Source organism: Mixophyes fleayi, chromosome 10, assembly GCF_038048845.1.
Source record: "Mixophyes fleayi isolate aMixFle1 chromosome 10, aMixFle1.hap1, whole genome shotgun sequence".
Classification (NCBI taxonomy): Eukaryota; Metazoa; Chordata; class Amphibia; order Anura; family Limnodynastidae; genus Mixophyes; species Mixophyes fleayi.
In genome coordinates, this window is record NC_134411.1 from 1,070,860 (window position 1) to 1,091,563 (window position 20,704).

The 20,704-nt window shown below is 48.5% G+C and overlaps 1 protein-coding gene across 7 annotated transcripts in view; it reads left to right on the forward strand.

The window, feature by feature from the left end:
* Positions 1-20,704, forward strand: part of PLEKHA7 (pleckstrin homology domain containing A7) — a 90,521-nt gene that overhangs the window by 15,668 nt on the left and 54,149 nt on the right. The window contains exon 1 of one of the 7 annotated variants that reach the window (XM_075187588.1): positions 5,411-5,596. The exons of the other annotated variants lie outside the window; for them this stretch is intronic. Coding sequence (XP_075043689.1) covers positions 5,493-5,596 — 104 coding nt within the window. The 5' untranslated portion in view covers positions 5,411-5,492. Of the gene's footprint in view, positions 1-5,410; positions 5,597-20,704 lie in introns of those variants that run through there. 7 annotated transcript variants of the gene reach the window in all.

Genomic DNA, 20,704 nt, shown 5'->3' on the forward strand with positions numbered 1-20,704 from the left:
AAATGTATGTTCTACATGTCAATGTTTCTGGACATTACCAGAATGGAAGATAGTGAGATAAAGCTGATTGGGGGGGTGATGTTTTTCTAATGCACCTCAGACTTCCTGTGTCTCACTCTCTCCCAGAATGAAGTAACAGATGTATGTTCAGCTGTGAGTGAGCAGAATGTGAGAGGTTATGTCTGACAACCTGCGTGGAGCTGCATCTAGTGACCCCACCTCGTACTGTGAGTTATATCTACTATAGGCACTCGGTGTAATCCTCTGACACCGGCGGCTGCAGGCCGGGTTATTACACAAAACACAATCCTCACACCTTAGTGACTAGTAAACAATCAGCCGACCAACAGCATAAACATTGTGTAATACAATCAGTGACGTTATACCTGAGTCTGGGCTGTTTGGGCTCCTTACAGTACTGTGGCCCCTGTCTGCGGGTGGGAGACCACAAGAAGCCACTCAGGTTAAATAGGATTTCTTCTGATTGATCAGGTGAGGTGAATTATTGGAGGAATCTCCGGCCAATCAGATTCACAGAAATCGGGGACTGGGATCCTACTTGTCTGTTGCAACCTTATAGCCGACCCCAAACTCTGAATATCTCCCCCCTGCGCTGAGTAACACAGCCTGCCCCGGGGGGATTATTTTCTATTGGTAGGGGGAAGGGTACGTCCTACATACTGTGTTACAGTATCCATGCGAGTATTGGACAGCACAGGTCGGTTACATTATTTCCTGTTCCGTGCTCCATGATGTAATGTACATAGTAAATTGCTTGTTGTGACTGATCACCTAGTTACATTATTGATTTATCATAGCTAAATATTTCCCATCTCCCCTCCCTGTAACCACAATGACTCCTGTATTGTGGATGTTAGCGCCTCCCCCTGGTGACTGAGATTAATGCAAATATTGTTACTCTGTTTATTCTTTTACACCTTAGTATTTCCGCATTCAGTAAATTCCAGTGAGCTGCAACATCAAATGACCCCCCCCCCCCCCACCCGAATGTCCTGCTCTGAGACCCTTCCCTCCCCAACTGCCATGCTGTAGATTGGGTTTTTTACTAATAGGTTTTCCTGCCAGCCATTTTTCAGCATGTCAGAAAGGAGCCCTCTGCCCCCTGTGCTATTAGTTATCCTGGGATGTGGCACTGGGAGGCCTGGATGCCGTCTGTCTCTGCCAGGATTATCCTGCATTGCAGACCTAACGACCTGTTACCACAGTCTCTAGTCAGACTGCTGCAGTACCCTCTCTTCCCCAGAGGGGGAGCACTTATCCTGCCTGTTCTGTGCAGGGGTCAGGGACAAGCTCATTGGTGGAGTAATATAATCATAAGAAGGGGCGGTGCCAGCACAGGAACATTATTTAATAATGTAGTAATAATAATGGTTATGGCTTACTGTCACAGTGAATGAAGGATGTTCAGTGTCTGATGATTGGTCAGTCAGTGACTGCAGTATTGTGTTCTGGTTTTGGGTAATTCTCACATACACTATTACTACACTACCTAATATAAGGATGCCAAAATAGGCCTCCAATAGATCTGCCTTTAATGTAGACTGATGGTACAATGTCTAATTCCAGATTCATTAAATGTGGTGACCAGACACATCCTGCAATTTTCAGGTTTCCATACATTGAAAGAATTGAAATGGGTTTACAACTTTGATGTGACTTTAGTAATGGAAATGTTTGATTAGAATGGGGGCTTAGTAATTAGTACAGATATTAGTGCACCTCCTAATCTCATACGATTCCATCTGCTCAGTGATCATAAACCAGTGTCCTACCACATCCCACCAATAGATGGAGCTGCTCATCAGTCTGACCTTATGCTGTATAATAGCATATATCTGGGGGTACAGGGGGCACATAGAGAGAACAGGAGCAGCGCCTGGGTACAGGGGGCACATAGAGAGAACAGGAGCAGCGCCTGGGTACGGGGGGCACATAGAGAGAACAGGAGCAGCGCCTGGGTACAGGGGGCACATAGAGAGAACAGGAGCAGTGCCTGGGTACAGGGGGCACATAGAGAGTACAGGAGCAGCGCCTGGGTACGGGGGGCACATAGAGAAAACAGGAGCAGCGCCTGGGTACAGGGGGCACATAGAGAGAACAGGAGCAGCGCCTGGGTACGGGGGGCACATAGAGAGAACAGGAGCAGCGCCTGGGTACGGGGGGCACATAGAGAGAACAGGAGCAGCGCCTGGGTACGGGGGGCACATAGAGAGAACAGGAGCAGCGCCTGGGTACGGGGGGCACATAGAGAGAACAGGAGCAGCGCCTGGGTACAGGGGGCACATAGAGAGAACAGGAGCAGCGCCTGGGTACAGGGGGCACATAGAGAGAACAGGAGCAGCGCCTGGGTACAGGGGGCACATAGAGAGAACAGGAGCAGCGCCTGGGTACAGGGGGCACATAGAGAGAACAGGAGCAGCGCATGGGTACAGGAGGCACATAGAGAGAACAGGAGCAGCGCCTGGGTACGGGGGGCACATAGAGAGAACAGGAGCAGCGCCTGGGTACGGGGGGCACATAGAGAGAACAGGAGCAGCGCCTGGGTACGGGGGGCACATAGAGAGAACAGGAGCAGCGCCTGGGTACGGGGGGCACATAGAGAGAACAGGAGCAGCGCCTGGGTACGGGGGGCACATAGAGAGAACAGGAGCAGCGCCTGGGTACGGGGGGCACATAGAGAGAACAGGAGCAGCGCCTGGGTACAGGGGGGCACATAGAGAGAACAGGAGCAGCGCCTGGGTACGGGGGGCACATAGAGAGAACAGGAGCAGCGCCTGGGTACAGGGGGCACATAGAGAGAACAGGAGCAGTGCCTGGGTACAGGGGGCACATAGAGAGAACAGGAGCAGCGCCTGGGTACAGGGGGCACATAGAGAGAACAGGAGCAGCGCATGGGTACAGGGGGCACATAGAGAGAACAGGAGCAGTGCCTGGGTACAGGGGGGCACATAGAGAGAACAGGAGACGCGCCTGGGTACGGGGGGCACATAGAGAGAACAGGAGCAGCGCCTGGGTACGGGGGGCACATAGAGAGAACAGGAGCAGCGCCTGGGTACAGGGGGGCACATAGAGAGAACAGGAGCAGCGCCTGGGTACGGGGGGCACATAGAGAGAACAGGAGCAGCGCCTGGGTACAGGGGGGCACATAGAGAGAACAGGAGCAGCGCCTGGGTACGGGGGGCACATAGAGAGAACAGGAGCAGCGCCTGGGTACAGGGGGCACATAGAGAGAACAGGAGCAGCGCCTGGGTACGGGGGGCACATAGAACAGGAGCAGCGCCTGGGTACAGGGGGCACATAGAGAGAACAGGAGCAGCGCCTGGGTACGGGGGGCACATAGAACAGGAGCAGCGCCTGGGTACAGGGGGCACATAGAGAGAACAGGAGCAGCGCCTGGGTACAGGGGGGCACATAGAGAGAACAGGAGCAGCGCCTGGGTACAGGGGGCACATAGAGAGAACAGGAGCAGTGCCTGGGTACAGGGGGCACATAGAGAGAACAGGAGCAGCGCCTGGGTACGGGGGGCACATAGAGAGAACAGGAGCAGCGCCTGGGTACAGGGGGGCACATAGAGAGAACAGGAGCAGCGCCTGGGTACAGGGGGGCACATAGAGAGAACAGGAGCAGCGCCTGGGTACGGGGGGCACATAGAGAGAACAGGAGCAGCGCCTGGGTACGGGGGGCACATAGAGAGAACAGGAGCAGCGCCTGGGTACGGGGGGCACATAGAGAGAACAGGAGCAGCGCCTGGGTACAGGGGGGCACATAGAGAGAACAGGAGCAGCGCCTGGGTACGGGGGGCACATAGAGAGAACAGGAGCAGCGCCTGGGTACAGGGGGGCACATAGAGAGAACAGGAGCAGCGCCTGGGTACGGGGGGCACATAGAGAGAACAGGAGACGCGCCTGGTATATGGCTGAGCTCTCACTGCAATGTCTTTAGCTGGATAAAGGAAAGTGAGTGTCTGATGGCAGACGTAGGGGTGTGAGAAGTGCAGAGTGCAGACCTGCGTCACATCGGATGAGGGCGCAGTGACATCGCTACGGTATGCAGCGTTTCTGATCCCTAATAGCTTCATAGCCTGAGCACAACCACTGTATGTGTAGGCGACATAACTGCTATTTCTGGGTACTTGTACTTCTCCCAGTAATAGTAATATAGAGTACACCCCCCCCCAGCGCTGTGTGTCAGCTCCGTGTCACAGTTTATTCCAGCTTTCACTGTGTGTATTCTCCTGCAGGGAGCAGATTGTGCCGCCTGTGAGTGGTCCGTGGCCGCCATCAACCAGTGTGACCGTTTTACTGGTTCTCGCCAGGTACAAGGTGCGTTGAGCACTTCGAGGTGGCGCTGACCTGTCCGACATCTGCTGTGGTGGAAACGCGATGCGCGGTTGTGCCGTGCTCCCTGGGCTGGCAGGAAAACATTCTGTTACCACCCGGCGACGTCGTATTACTGGAGTGGGGGAAATAACCTTTCCTGGTAACCGTATTGTGACACGATGGAGCCGGGCGGTATTACAGATTGTAACACATTGAGATTGGTCAGAGCACAGGATAGTTTTATGGATTGACCCCAGAATACAGCGGCCCAGCAGTGTTACTGTCACCGGCCGTGATATCGGGGCGTCATTGGATGATGTGCCCAGTTCTAGTGCATGTCTGACCCCAAAATGATTGTCGTCCTGGAGAATCTGATTGGACGATCTGCTGTGGTCACATGTGGACAATTTACAAATTGACCCTTTTAGTCTCTACCCCCTGGCATTGTGTGTGTGGGGGGGCATGGTATTAGCTGCGCCAGCATCCTGTGTATTAGGTGTTCCGGGTATACAGACATTACACTAGGTTGTGCTTTGTAGACCCACATGGTGGCCGCCGACCCTCCTGAGTGATGGCCGCACGTCTGAACCCCACATTATAGTTGGGTGAGCATCTGCCTGTTCTTTATTAAAGAAGGAGTTATGAGGCCGAGCGCTTCCGTCAGGAATGTCGGAGGAATTTCACACATCGCTTGGAAGCAAATAGCTGTGAAATGTGGTTAGGATGAGTAACGGTAACTTCTCCTTTCTCTCCCACTTCAGAGACCAGGCACTATCCTGACGTCAGCCATTAACCTGCGGTGACACAGCAGCAATCTCTGCTGCGTCCCCTCGGTCGGAGCCCCTTGCCCATCAGATTGCAGCACTTGATTCTGTCAGAGATCTGTGTAAGTGGGCGCTTGTTGTGTAAAGTCACATTGTCTCCGTTATGTAAATGGGAACCTCCAGTCTGCTGCAATAAACAAGTAACACAATGCACAATGGACTGGACCTGCTCTGGTGGGAGGCGATAGCTGCTGCAGCGACACTAAGTGCCCTTAATCACATTCCATCCACATTCTGGGAGGATTCATCCATAGTGGTGCGTGAGCTGCTTTAGGTGATATCTGGGCACTGAGAGACCCCCACAGGTCAGGAGATTGTGACCTAGACAATGGGCTTACGGTGCAGTTGTGTTTTCTGCAAGCCAAGACCGACTTATAGAAGGATCTCTTTACACCGTGAGACCAGGAGGGGGCGCTACACAGGTCCTGTGATGTATGTATTATCATCTGTCGGTGGTGTCCTCTCAATATCCCCAGCAGGGCATGTTCTAGAGAGCAGAAGGGGTAATTACTGACTTAGATTAATGCACCTGAAATCCTCAACACACAATTCGTCGGGGCGGGGGGTTTTTATGGAAATTGTTCCTAAATATTTCTGGCACCCTGTATGGGGTGTATTTGGCATTCATTCTGCAGTTTGTAAACTTTACCATTGTTCTGTAACTTTCCTGGAAAGGTCCCGTTATCAGTCTTCGTTTATTCATCGTAAACTGAATCTGTCCTGATACAACTGGTTGTCCGCAGAGGGTGTAGCTGGAGGGACCCCTCAGGACGCCCCCTGGCTGTACTATTCTGTCTGACTGATTTCTCTCCTCTCCCATCAGGATGTGTGGGATTCAGCAGCCTCTCGCCGTTCCCTCTGCACAAAGGGCTGATATCCGGCTCCTGTGGATCATTCACGGATCTGCTGCAGGTTTTTTGCAGTGAGATTATAATGACACTTTTTATTCTTAAATGATTTCTGTGCTCTGCGTGTTTCTGTGTTTAATGGTACGTCGCTGTCTTACTGGTTCAGCACCTCTCAGGGTGACCTTGTAATTACCAAGTGGGACAGAGGGAGAACAATCCTGACCCTCCTCCATTCCTGTGGGAATTGCAGGCAGATAATGACTGTACGATGTACGTTGCGGAGATCTGCACTGCGTCCTCTGTCACTAATAGTTCCTGCTGCTCCGTGCGGAATCTGACTGCGCAGGAGAAGTGTCCAGTCAGAAAACAGCCCGTCTGACGGTGTGCGGCCGTCTCTCCGCCCCGCCGTACAGGAGAATATGGAACACTGCACCACAGATCCACAGTTTCACAATGATCTGCAGTTTAAATATAATGCACATTTAAATTCTATAATAAATGTCTGCACAGTGAATTATGAACTCCGTTATGGGAACACTGCAGAAAATGTGGTGTAATTAAATGTATTTTGCATTGTAATATATAATACAAACACTGACTGAAAGAAATGCTGAACTTATTTCTGTTTTATTAAAACAATTTAATTTAGCTTTTGTTTTTGTCTGTGTTTGTATTCATTACAATAACTATGAAATACTGATGTAGTCTCGGTACAGTTTATAAATGGATGGGCGTCGGAATCACTTTTATGACCCCTTCTCATTACAGCTCTTGGTTTTCTTTGCATCACAGAATTTGTCTCCAGAGCTGACAATCTAGCTGATTGGGATTGTCAGTCTGTGCTCAGAGGGCCACTTGCCCTGCTCTCATCTCATTCCAGGGTATCTATTCTCTTTATTTCTTGTCTCTTGCCACATTCTGTAATCACTGGGGGGGAGGGGGGGGCTGCGCTCTCTATACACTCTGTAATCACTGGGGGGGGCTGCGCTCTCTATACACTCTGTAATCACTGGGTGGGGGGGCTGCGCTCTCTATACACTCTGTAATCACTGGGGGGGGCTGCGCTCTCTATACACTCTGTAATCACTGGGTGGGGGGGGCTGCGCTCTATACACTCTGTAATCACTGGGGGGGGGGGGCTGCGCTCTCTATACACTCTGTAATCACTGGGGGGGGGCTGCGCTCACTATACACTCTGTAATCACTGGGGGGGGGCTGCGCTCACTATACACTCTGTAATCACTGGGGGGGGGAGGGGGGCTGCGCTCTCTATACACTCTGTAATCACTGGGGGGGGGGGGGGCTGCGCTCTCTATACACTCTGTAATCACTGGGGGGGAGGGGGCTGCGCTCTCTATACACTCTGTAATCACTGGGGGGGGGGGGGCTGCGCTCTCTATACACTCTGTAATCACTGGGGGGGGGGGGCTGCGCTCTCTATACACTCTGTAATCACTCGGGGGGAGGGGGGGCTGCGCTCTCTATACACTCTGTAATCACTGGGGGGGGGGGGGACGACTGCGCTCTCTATACACTCTGTAATCACTCGGGGGGAGGGGGGGCTGCGCTCTCTATACACTCTGTAATCACTGGGGGGGGAGGGGGGGCTGCGCTCTCTATATACTCTGTAATCACTGGGGGAGGGCTGCGCTCTCTATACACTCTGTAATCACTGGGGGGGAGGGGGGCTGCGCTCTCTATACACTCTGTAATCACTGGGGGGGGGGGCTGCGCTCTCTATACACTCTGTAATCACTCGGGGGGAGGGGGGGCTGCGCTCTCTATACACTCTGTAATCACTGGGGGGGGGGCTGCGCTCTCTATACACTCTGTAATCACTGGGGGGGGGCTGCGCTCTCTATACACTCTGTAATCACTGGGGGGGGGGCTGCGCTCTCTATACACTCTGTAATCACTGGGGGGGGGCTGCGCTCTCTATACACTCTGTAATCACTGGGGGGGGGGGCTGTGCTCTCTATACACTCTCGCATCTCAGAGTGGGGAAATCCATATTCTCAACCCTCTGTCTCTGATAGACTGACATCACCTGACTCCGTTCTCTCACAGCGTCTAACAGTGTTATGTCTGCCTGTTTCTTACTTTCTGTTGGAAGTTCTACATATATCCCCCTATAAGTGAGCCTGGATGATATAGGGGTATCTGTCTGTATATAGAGGTTGGCTGGGCCGGTGCTTTGAGTCGGGGTCTGGTTCTCTGCTCTGGAGATAGGAGGCTCAGTCACTATATGAAGAGTGGGAGATAATACCACGCCGTGGGTGTATAAGAACCTGTTAGATGCTGGGCGTTTGCCAGGAATGTGCCCCCCCTTCCCCGTGTTACCGCCGGCTGGAACACAATATAAAGAGCCGCACGCAGGGGATTGTGACGTACAGCAATCAGCATCGTGTGGGAGGAATAAAACATCATTTTCTTTTCTCATTTAATTGGCCTTAAACTAAGAGCTTTTGTCATAATTGCACCAGATCAGTTCATATGCGAATATTAATTTTATTCTACATTTAAAGGGGAACGTCCCCATTCCTGTGGTTATTATATAGTGTCTGTGTGATGTTATTACATACCGGTATATACTGGACGCTCAGATTATGGCTGGCGCAGCTTGTGCATTACCCGCCGTTACCGAGATCTGCGGTTACTTAATGTGCGTCTGCAGTACTGAAAGGGTCCCTACGTTATCCTGTTCTGCTTTGAGAAGCGCTCGCTGGAGTATGGTGTGATCATGTGTAGTGACTGCAATAAGATAACGGAGTGATGTGTAATACAGAGAGCTGACACACCGTGGTAGTTAGTGACCTCATAACCTGATAGTGTGTGCGCTGCAGCTGATGTACGGCCGTATCCTGCGCGGGGCGTCTATATAAGGAACCTTGTATGTTGTGTTGTCTGTGGTCCAGGGCCGTAAACTGTGCGATAGGGGCGAACGCCGGGGGCGCAGTTTATGAATATTTTAGGTTCATTTGGTTAAAATGAAGGGCTAGGGGGGTGGGGAGCATTTCTGCTGCTTACCCCTGGAGTTAAAATTGTAAATTACAATAATCTCACCTTTCACTTCTCCATCCAGTGTTGTCTGCATACGTGTGACATTGTCTGCATACGTGTGACATTGTCTGCATACGTGTGGCATTGTCTGCATACGTGTGACATTGTCTGCATACGTGTGGCATTGTCTGCATACGTGTGACATTGTCTGCATACGTGTGACATTGTCTAGTCACTGTACACAGGGTAGATTTTCATACGTAATAGAAATAACTTTAGAAGCCTTGTTACACCTGGTGCAGCTCGGAGGCAGGAGAGCTGACAGTGAATGATCATTAATTGGTGAAAGATCTGCAATAAGAAGGGATCAGGTACTTTCAAAGGCAGAAAAAGTTTAAGTCACTTCTGTAAATAAATCTTGGCTCATATATCCTGAGCGCTCATTAAGAAGAAGGTCGTTTGATTTGAATATCAGAATGCAGAGGGATACTTTTGTTTTGCGGTTATGTCGGGTGGCCTGGGGATTGGCATAGCTGGTGCTGCGGGTTCTGCATGTACCCGTGTGTGTGCGGATTTCACAGTCCCAGCAACATACTAATAGGTAAATGTTAGTGTGTGGTTGGGAATATAGATTGTAAGCTGCATTGGGACAAGACTGATGTGAAGGATTAAACATATTCTACAAAGTGCTTTGTAATATGCTGTCGGCTGTGAGGGTCTCGCAGCTTCGGAATCGCTTGATTCCAGTTGTATTATTTGAACGTCTTAGTGTTGCGCTGCCTTGTATAATGTGTGTGACAGTAATCGTGGCGATTTGTCCGTGGCGCTGTACACCATGATGATTGGTCACCATTGTTTAGTCTGTACGTTGTGTTTCTCTAATGCAGAAATAGCTGTAAGGAAACGGAGGACTGGATGTCGCCCAATGACAGGAGCTCCAGGACAAATCTTTGTGCTGTTATTTGCAGTAATTGAACACTTAATTCTGTTAAGATTGTAGAAATGAGATTTGCTGTGTACGACACATGCATTGTAATGTGATGATCTCCATTAGGATCTGCAATATTCCAGTATTCAGCCAGAATGAATCTTCTTGGCAGTGGGTAAAAGCAGCATTTTATCATTGCAAGAACTCTGGTCTCTACTGACCGGTGGAGCTGGAAAACTTCAGTTGTTTCTGAGGCCTGTACATAACGGTTTATAGAAGTTACCTGCACTCACATAGCTGTATGTAAGTTGTCCTCGCTTACCAACATCGTACTTTGGTGGAAACTTGCCCTAGTCAGATCAAGGCTGATTGGTTCCTGTGATTCAGTGACAATATCCAGCTAAAAGCAATGTTTGTGAATGAGGCCTAGTGAATCTTGCCCATCGCCATATTTCCATACATTAATGGTTGTGTATATTTTTGAACAGCAATACAGTCACAGCAGTTTACAGGACAAAAACATAAAACGGGAGCTGACAGGAGCTGTCAAGTTCTGAAGAGCTGACAATCTAGTTAGGTAAGAGAAGACGCACACAGGGGAACGGGGAACCCAGTGCAGTATTTAGAGGTGTGAATCCATTCTGGTGAGTGTTTGTGAGGAATTAACCTGTTCTCTATTCCCCCTACCCCTATAATACACAGTGTCAGCTCGCTGCCTCGTACAGTCTGGAGACCCCTCTATAGACACACAATCCCCCTACCCCTATAATACACAGTGTCGGCTCGCTGCCTCGTACAGTCTGGAGACCCCTCTATAGACACACAATCCCCCTACCCCTATAATACACAGTGTCAGCTCGCTGCCTCGCACAGTCTGGAGACCCCTCTATAGACACACAATCCCCCTACCCCTATAATACACAGTGTCGGCTCGCTGCCTCGTACAGTCTGGAGACCCCTCTATAGACACACAATCCCCCTACCCCTATAATACACAGTGTCAGCTCGCTGCCTCGCACAGTCTGGAGACCCCTCTATAGACGCACAATCCCCCTACCCCTATAATACACAGTGTCAGCTCGCTGCCTCGTACACTCTGGAGACCCCTCTATAGACACACAATCCCCCTACCCCTATAATACACAGTGTCAGCTCGCTGCCTCGTACAGTCTGGAGACCCCTCTATAGACACACAAGCCCCCTACCCCTATAATACACAGTGTCAGCTCGCTGCCTCGTACAGCATGGAGACCCCTCTATAGACGCACAATCCCCCTACCCCTATAATACACAGTGTCAGCTCACTGCCTCGTACAGCATGGAGACCCCTCTATAGACACACAATCCCCCTACCCCTATAATACACAGTGTCAGCTCGCTGCCTCGTACAGTCTGGAGACCCCTCTATAGACACACAATCCCCCTACCCCTATAATACACAGTGTCAGCTCTCTGCCTCGCACAGTCTGGAGACCCCTCTCTAGACACACAATCCCCCTACCCCTATAATACACAGTGTCAGCTCGCTGCCTCGTACAGTCTGGAGACCCCTCTATAGACACACAATCCCCTACCCCTATAATACACAGTGTCAGCTCGCTGCCTCGTACAGTCTGGAGACCCCTCTATAGACACACAATCCCCCTACCCCTATAATACACAGTGTCAGCTCGCTGCCTCGTACAGCATGGAGACCCCTCTATAGACGCACAATCCCCCTACCCCTATAATACACAGTGTCAGCTCGCTGCCTCGTACAGTCTGGAGACCCCTCTATAGACGCACAATCCCCTTACCCCTATAATACACAGTGTCAGCTCGCTGCCTCGCACAGTCTGGAGACCCCTCTATAGACGCACAATCCCCTTACCCCTATAATACGCAGTGTCAGCTCGCTGCCTCGTACAGTCTGGAGACCCCTCTATAGACACACAATCCCCCTACCCCTATAAGTCTGGAGACCCCTCTATAGACGCACAATCCCCCTACCCCTATAATACGCAGTGTCAGCTCGCTGCCTCGTACAGTCTGTAGACCCCTCTATAGACACACAATCCCCCTACCCCTATAATACACAGTGTCAGCTCGCTGCCTCGCACAGTCTGGAGACCCCTCTATAGACACACAATCCCCCTACCCCTATAATACACAGTGTCAGCTCGCTGCCTCGCACAGTCTGGAGACCCCTCTATAGACACACAATCCCCCTACCCCTATAATACACAGTGTCAGCTCGCTGCCTCGCACAGTCTGGAGACCCCTCTATAGACACACAATCCCCCTACCCCTATAATACACAGTGTCAGCTCGCTGCCTCGCACAGTCTGGAGACCCCTCTATAGACACACAATCCCCTTACCCCTATAATACACAGTGTCAGCTCGCTGCCTCATACAGCATGGAGACCCCTCTATAGACGCACAATCCCCCTACCCCTATAAGTCTGGAGACCCCCACTCTAGGAATCTTTCCTGTTTACTCAGATTCCACTAATGTTCCTTATTTTCTAACCCTCCCCCCAAAGCTCAGCTCTCGCTCCTGTTTTATGCTAATCCTATATGTTTATTTTGTATTATATGGTTTTAGTCCTATAGAGAGAACAGCGCTATATAAATCTAAATGAATCTTATTAATGTAGATGGTGATCTGGAGGGTCTGACTGGCAACTATATGTGACGTGTCTCCTGTCCATATAATGGGTCTATAATGACTAGTTCTGATTTCCTGCCACGTTTGTTGCTCACAAGCGTCTGAGGTTCATTCGGGGTCTGTCTGCGTTAGTCAGCGCCAGTGTCTCCAGCAGCCAGGAGGATATTGTCAGAACACGTCACCCCTCTCGCTGCCCCCCCCTCTCGCTGCCCCCCCCTCTCGCTGCCCCCCTGTGTTACAGCAGATGTTCTATTCACAATTACCTAGAACAAACGTCTCTGGAAAGCACTCGTCTACCTGCGGCATCTGATTAGCGGTTACCTTGTGATGGATTAAGCGGTTACGGGGGAGATTCTGTATCACAGTCCAATCTCCTGTTCCCGGCGGACGCAGGATCATCCTCACAGACCTTCCAGCATCTGATTGTGACAAATGTACAAAGTGATTTCCGTATTCTGTCCGTCCTGTCCCTAGTCCCATTGATGGACCCTGCAGCCACTGCCTCTTATAGCCATTGTCTGATAGCAGAGAGCAATAGCACTTTGCTACATAGACAATGTAAGTGCATTGTCAAACATGTGTTTCTAATTAATAGCGGTTTAATATAAGGTTAGTGGTCATGAGTTATGACCATTCTCTGCACAAATAGTCGTTGCTGTTAAATGTTCTCTTTCCAATGCAAGACAAATCAATATCAGTAATTTATATAAAGGATTGCTACTCTAAATGCACATCAATATTTCAAATATCTTTTCGCAATCTATCTGCCGTCAGCTGTTTCTATCGATTTGTTTTATATCTCTCTCGTCAATTCAGGTGGTAATAAATATCAATCTTATGTCCTCACAAGACAAATATCTATCCATTTGTTTCTTGACATTCAAAAGCGAAATCCACATGTAATTAGTCACAATCTGTGATACCAAATGTGCATTAATATATCTGCAACTCTTCCATGTCTGCTGACAGCGTGGGCCTACTGGTGTCTGTGGGTCTTACCCTCCGTAATGCCCTGCGCCCACTCACTCTCAGTATAGGCGTACTGGTGTCTGTGGACCTTACCCTCAGTAATGCTCTGCACCCACTCACTCTCAGTATAGGCGTACTGGTGTCTGTGGGTCTTACCCTCCGTAATGCTCTGCGCCCACTCACTCTCAGTATAGACGTACTGGTGTCTGTGGGCCTTACCCTCAGTAATGCCCGGCGCCCACTCACTCTCGGTATAGGCGTACTGGTGTCTGTGGGTCTTACCCTCCGTAATGCCCTGCGCCCACTCACTCTCAGTATAGGCGTACTGGTGTCTGTGGGTCTTACCCTCCGTAATGCCCTGCGCCCACTCACTCTCAGTATAAACGTACTGGTGTCTGTGGGTCTTACCCTCCGTAATGCCCGGCGCCCACTCACTCTCAGTATAGACGTACTGGTGTCTGTGGACCTTGCCCTTAGTAATGCCCGGTGTCCCCTCTCAGTATGGGCGTACCAGTCTCTATTATTATGGTTTATTTGTAGGGGCCACAAATTTCTGCAGCCTCATAAAGCGCAGAAATGCTGCACGTGAAATGTAAAGGTCCAACAAGCAAAATACAGAACAAGCAAAAAGTAAAATACAGTAATACCAAGAACCCCAACCCTAATATGTGCCACATACAGCGCGGTACAGGACGTGGAAGAGGTGAGTGAGAAAAAGACAGGAGGAGAGAGAACCTTGCTCATGTGAGCTTACACTCTAATGACGTCTATGGCACTTGCCTTCCATATACTGTCACAGATGTCCACCGTCCGTCACTACCACCCAGCACAATGTGCCAGTCTTTGGGATTTGCTGTATGTGGGCCGCACAGTGATATATGGGCAATACTAACCACTATCCGTGTGGAGTTTGTATGTTCTCATGTTAGCCTGGGTTTCCTCTCGCACTCCAAAAACATACTGGTAGGATAACTGGCTTCTGACGAAAATTGACGTATGTCTCTGTCTCTGTCTGTCTCTGTCTCTGTCTCTGTCTCTGTGTGTGTCTCTGTCTCTGTCTCTGTGTGTGTCTCTGTCTCTGTCTCGGTGTGTGTCTCTGTTTCTGTCTCTGTGTGTGTCTCTGTTTCTGTCTCTGTGTGTGTCTCTGTCTCTGTCTCTGTCTCTGTGTGTGTGTGTGTGTGTCTCTGTCTCTGTCTCTGTCTCTGTGTGTGTCTCTGTCTCTGTGTGTGTCTCTGTCTCTGTGTGTGTCTCTGTCTCTGTGTGTTAGGGAAGTTTGACTGTTCTCGCCACTGAGGCTGGGACTGATGGAAATAACAAATATTCTCTGTACAGCGCTGCGGAATATGTGGTGCTATATCAATAAATTACAATAAATAAACAGAAGCTATGGGGACTATACAATACACATTGTTGATGAGAGCCATGCGAGAGATAAGCTGTAAGAAGTTTGTGTACAAATGGCGGAGTCTTTATCTTACCGGTCATGTGAGCTGATGAGCAATGTTATGTAAATATAATATAATATGTATGATAATGCTAAATATAAGAATATAATATGTACTTTATGTGTAAATATTAGATGTAGGTTATGTATAATATGTAATGTGTAAATATAATAAGTACATTATGTATAAGAATATAATAAAATGTGAATATAACGTTTTGCAGGGATGTTTTGTTTCCGCTGTTGGATAATGTGGTATGTGACCCTGTATCGTGGATTGGAGGTAAAGGAACCTAATTAACTTGTGTAATGGGATTATCTCCTCTCAGCGGCTGGTCCTGTACTTACTGTACGGACCCCTTCTACGTCCTGGGTAACCCACGGCATGCTGGGACTTTGCATCTCACTACAAATCTGCTTCAGTCTGGAGTATTTTGCTATCTGCTTTGTGACAATAAAGGAGGCCTCCGTCCTGGTAGATTTGTTTGTTTTTCTTGTCCTTTCATATGACAATTAATCAGCTGTGTACATATTATTGTATCTCATTTACAGACCTGAGCTTATCTGTTGTATCCAAGGGCAGCGGACTATAAATCGTACCTGGGTAATAGAGTTCTTTGGGGTTGGAGTTCTCCTTAATATACGTTTTCAGTCTGACACAAACATGTTTTGTCCAGGAAAGCTTATGGCTGCGTCATAGGTGCTAAATCAGGCTGAATACAGGGGACAGGAGGGGGTTACTTAGCTGTGAATGGGTTAATCCAGGTCGGTTACAAATATCCTTAGATGGAGCTGGGATATCTCCTCTCTCCTGCACTGCTGGGGATGCAACTGCTGCAGGTTGGAGAAGAATACATTTATTTAATGTCTCTTTATTGCAGAGATCCCATTCATCCTGTGTGTGCACAGACTGTACATAAATCCGCCTTCAGTTGGTTATAGTTCTATTATCCTGGTCAGAATTGGCTCCATTACACACAATTGCTGCGGTCACCCTGTCGTGTAGTCAGTCACCCGGGGGCACTAGCGGCTGCTGCAGGAGTGATGAGCTGTGATTATATCAGGACTATTACCAGAGGTCATGCAGCATTATAACCACTATAAAGCACAACCACAAAGACAGCAGCGTTCTGTGGCAAACGCCGGTTTCTGCGCTTATCCGAGGTGGATGAAACTCTCCAGATGTTGCTGCTGGGAAGGAACGGTGTATATAGTGCAGAATATTTATATCCCACCTTTTCTGTAGGAGTCCCTACATTCTGTGGTTCGCTGGACCATTTGGTTGCTGTTCCCGATATGCAGGGCCGGATTAAGGGAATGGAGGCCCCTGGGCTAAGGGGGCCTCCATCTCCCCGTGAGGGCCCCCCCCCCATGATCTGAGCCGCCCAAACCACTACCCCCCGTGATCCGAGCTGCCCCAAGGCACTTACCTCCTTCCCCGAAACGCTGTACTCTCTTTACTGAGGAGATCTCGTGAGAGTGAGACTCACAAGATCTCCTCAGTAAGGAGACTACAGCGTGACGGGGAAGGACCGCGGTGAAAGTGCTCAGTAGCACTGATCGGGCCGGGGGCACCCCCGCCCCCGACCGATCAATAATGTTGCTGAGCACTTTCAAGGGCCCCCTGGATGCCCAAGGCCCCTGGGCTGTAGCCCAGTTAGCCCTAGGTTTAATCCGGCCCTGCCGATATGTGATGCCCGACCGATGCTTCAGGTCTGTCTACTCTTGGCGCTCCTATGGTCAATGGAAGTCTCTGTAGATCTCGTTATGTGCCCCCTCTCTGATAACGTGCCACTAGTTGCCCAGCAATGTGCCAGTGATGCGGGTGGAGTGTGGGCTCCTGAGGGCCCCAGATAGAGCTGTATTCTGTAGCTTTATGTGACAGTCTGACTGGTACCAGAAGAGAATGACGGCCTATCACGTAATCGAACGTTGTTCATCTATATAGAAATGTTCCCAGAAGAGTATAATATCAGGACTGTGCTTTATATGTTGTGTATTTGATGTGACCAGTAAATGATACAACTACTTGTGATGTCAGAGTATTATCCCTATAACCCCTGGATTACACACATCGCAGCTCCTGTTCCCAGGCGATGCGGTTACTGGTTCTAATATTTCCTGCTCTGTCATTTACCTTGTGTGTTTTTTGACTTTTATTTCATTTCACAAGGAGACCGTACGTGAAATACTTATCTATAAAACAGATGGACGTTTATTAACTTAACATTACTAAAATCTGCTCTGTCTCTGTTTTATGTTCATATAAGTGACAAATCTCTCCCCTTTCTATGGCTTTATCTGTTATCTGTAAATGTTACGGGGGTGGGAACGTTTATCTGATCCCGCGGCGGCCGTCCTACGTCTTCACTGTAGAAGCAAAATCTGCCTCAATCGATCTGTTTACCAGAAAAGTCAAAATCAGATCTGTGTCTTGTACGCGGAATGAAAACTCCTTTTTCTTGCTTTCAAAATATCAATAGCTTCTTATAAACCTGTCCACGGACTTCATAACTCAACTGTGATGAGTGATGACAGCGGCCTGCTGCTCCGATCATGGAGGCCTAGGAGTTGTGTGATGATCTATTGCTCGGTTTCTGTCTTCTGCACAGAGGAGGTTAATGAGCCCCCAAAACCCCATTCTCCTGACTTTCTGGAATACGGGAAAGGGACCGGTAACCGCTGCGAGCGGCGCACTTTTATGAGAGTAATAAAACGTAAATAAAGTAAATCATGGCCACGGTGGCATCGCGTTTAATGGCGGTAATAGACTGTGGGCATCCGTATCCTGCTAATCTATGTGGCGCTCAGAGTGTGACTTGTGTGTGCGTGGGAGACAATGAATGGATATCTGTAAATATTGTTTTCCGAAAATAATCGAATGTTTCCACAAAGTAAGGGAACACTTTTGAGCCTGTCCATGGACTCCTGTATTCTTGGTGATAAATCTATTGCTGACATTTCCCATCCTGTATGTATCATCAGTTCCCCATCTCTCTGGGACATCCGTATATCTGTATATAGATCCCCTGTACACGTTCAGTAAACCTGTATTCTCCTTTCTTCTTAAGCCCTTTTGATCATTGAGAGGTAAATCTTACAGGCACAGCCGTTGTCACATTATAACAGGACCATACGCTTCTACTGGACGTCCTGTACATTATAAGACGCCCCTGCCGGGACCTGGGCTACAGTCTGGGGTCGGGCTGCTCCAGTTATCTCTTATCTGCTGCCGTTCGGATCCAGAGGGATATTTTTGGCTGGGTACAAGTGCTGGCTGCTTATAGCTGTCACACTACAACTTCCCTGAGTGCAGTGTGCAAGGAGCGCTCCGGGAATCCGTGTGTCGCTAATATGAGAAGACTTCAGGTTGGATATTGATCTGTGAGAAATTCAGGATAAGGCGGTTGTCAGATGGATCGCAGAGACTTATCGGACGCTGCTGAGCGGATCAGGTGATGATGGCGATTTATTTCCAGTATAAATTGTTATGTGTCTGTATGTAATATTTCTTCATGTTTTTATCTAATATTGACACGATATTATATCATTGTCTCACTGCTCACTGTCTGGGTCAGACTTCTGCGGGGTCCTCTCTGCCCCATAAACTACCCCCTACCTACCTGCGCCCTACTGGTCTACACCAAGACAGCAAAATAGAATTCATTTGAAAAATACAATTTTATTCCTGCCGTTGCCTACGGTGGTTTCATCTCCCTGGTAGATAAAATAGTAATCTAGGATTTTATATGGGCACAAAATAATGACATTTCTTCTGCACCATCTGTCATTAGACTCTGGTGAAAAGACAAAGCAGAAAAACATATCTGAGTCTCGTCTGAACTGCAATTAATGAATCTAACCTCTTAATGAGACATTTTATTTCTGGGAAGAATCGCAGACGGTTTTCAAATAATAATAACACCGTGTAATTATCGCACTAGTTGAGCGTGAGAATATCACGCGTGTAGAGATTATTATCCGGTTTATCAGACAGGATACAGCTGGTGACGGATTTACACTGTATGATCGTGTCTTGTACTACTAGAGTGTTACTGGATTGTGTCCAGTGCACAAGTCACTTATAGGGTCGCAGTGAGAGGGGATTATATTCTGCGAGGGCGGCTTCCTTCTCGTACCCCTTCTAAGTTACCCAGAAACAGGTTAAAGCTACCACTGGTCTGTATATAATGTTCCTGGTAATAACGCCGCACGTAGACTTGTTGTGTCTGCGGTGGGCTGGAGGGTCCTTATCTGTAATATTTGTCCTTGGTGCGACTTTGTAGTGTTGGCAGGGCCGGGGCTGTGACAATCCTGAAAGTATTTTATCAGGAACATGTCAGATAGTTCCGTGTACAGAACACAGCTCTTAATATGGAGAGTCTATTCCTGAGACACAATACCACGTTACTGTCACGTCAGCTGCAGAGATAGAGAACAGCCGCTAATAACTTGGTGAAATCCGGATCATGGCGCATAATTCTATAACAAAGAGCGGGATCTCCGTCGTGCCCGGACTGATTAATACATTGTGTATAAATTGGATGCATTATATCATGTGTGATCTATAGAAGTACCAGTGTAGTACTTAGAAAATAAAAACTGGGTATCGAACATATAAGTTATATCACTAGAAATGGTTCAGACATTTGTTACATCACAGAAATAAAGAGGCCGATATCTTACGTCAGGAAACGCAGCACTTACGTTGGATCCGCACATCTCCTGTAGGACGGCCGCTTTCACAGAAAGAATAAAAAGTTCTGCCGCATTTCTGCTACTTTCTAGTTTTCTATTTTCTGTTCAGTTTCATATAATGTGACTCTTCAATATGTTACATTCTAGTGATGTATAATGAAATATGTCCTTGTAATAAGTTTATAATCAATCGCTTTGATTTGGGGGAGGTGGTGGGGGGGGGGGGGCAGAGAACCTTGTTTGTTTGCATTTACTGTAATAGAACATTTTATTTATGTTGAATTGTTAATGACACTAATTATGTGCACATGCTCTGTATTCACCCGTATGGCCATTTAAATCTATCTCATTCTACTTGGCCCATCAGGAATCCTGATCGATATATTTTGGTGGGATAATTAACGTGCAGTTTTCAGCTCAGTATAAAATATAATTAACCGGAGGCATCGGCCGAGTGCTACATTTATGTTAGGAATTGCTCTTAATACCGACCTGCAAGTGATTCCTTTATGCAGCCACTTTATCTTATTTTACTTAATTAAGGATTCGTTTGAGCTTCATTACACATGCATAGTGTAATAATCATGAGTCTTGTGGCAAATAAGCTCTTAGAACAATGCTCTCACTGGATTTCTGCTAATTTCTTCATGCAGACTTTAGTGAGCATCTTGTTATACACCTGTGTTCTCACATAATTCTTGTCATGTTCATTGTCCAGCTATGGTCTTGTTGGCCGTACACTCGAGGAACAGGGGCCCCACAATCCGGTTAAGAGCCCAGGAAAGGGACTTTACTGCTTACCTCTAACGTTGGCACCAATGGTCAGTGCTCTGCTGACGTGCCGGCAAATTATTGGTGATTGGTGCTGCGTTACAATGGCATCCTGTGTAACGGTACCGGTCAAAAGACTGACGTTCACGCATGTGAAAACCTGGCCCCACTTGTCCGGCTGAACCTCATTATAGTTGCGGTTATCTGGCCTCCAGTCACTAGAAAGGGAGGCA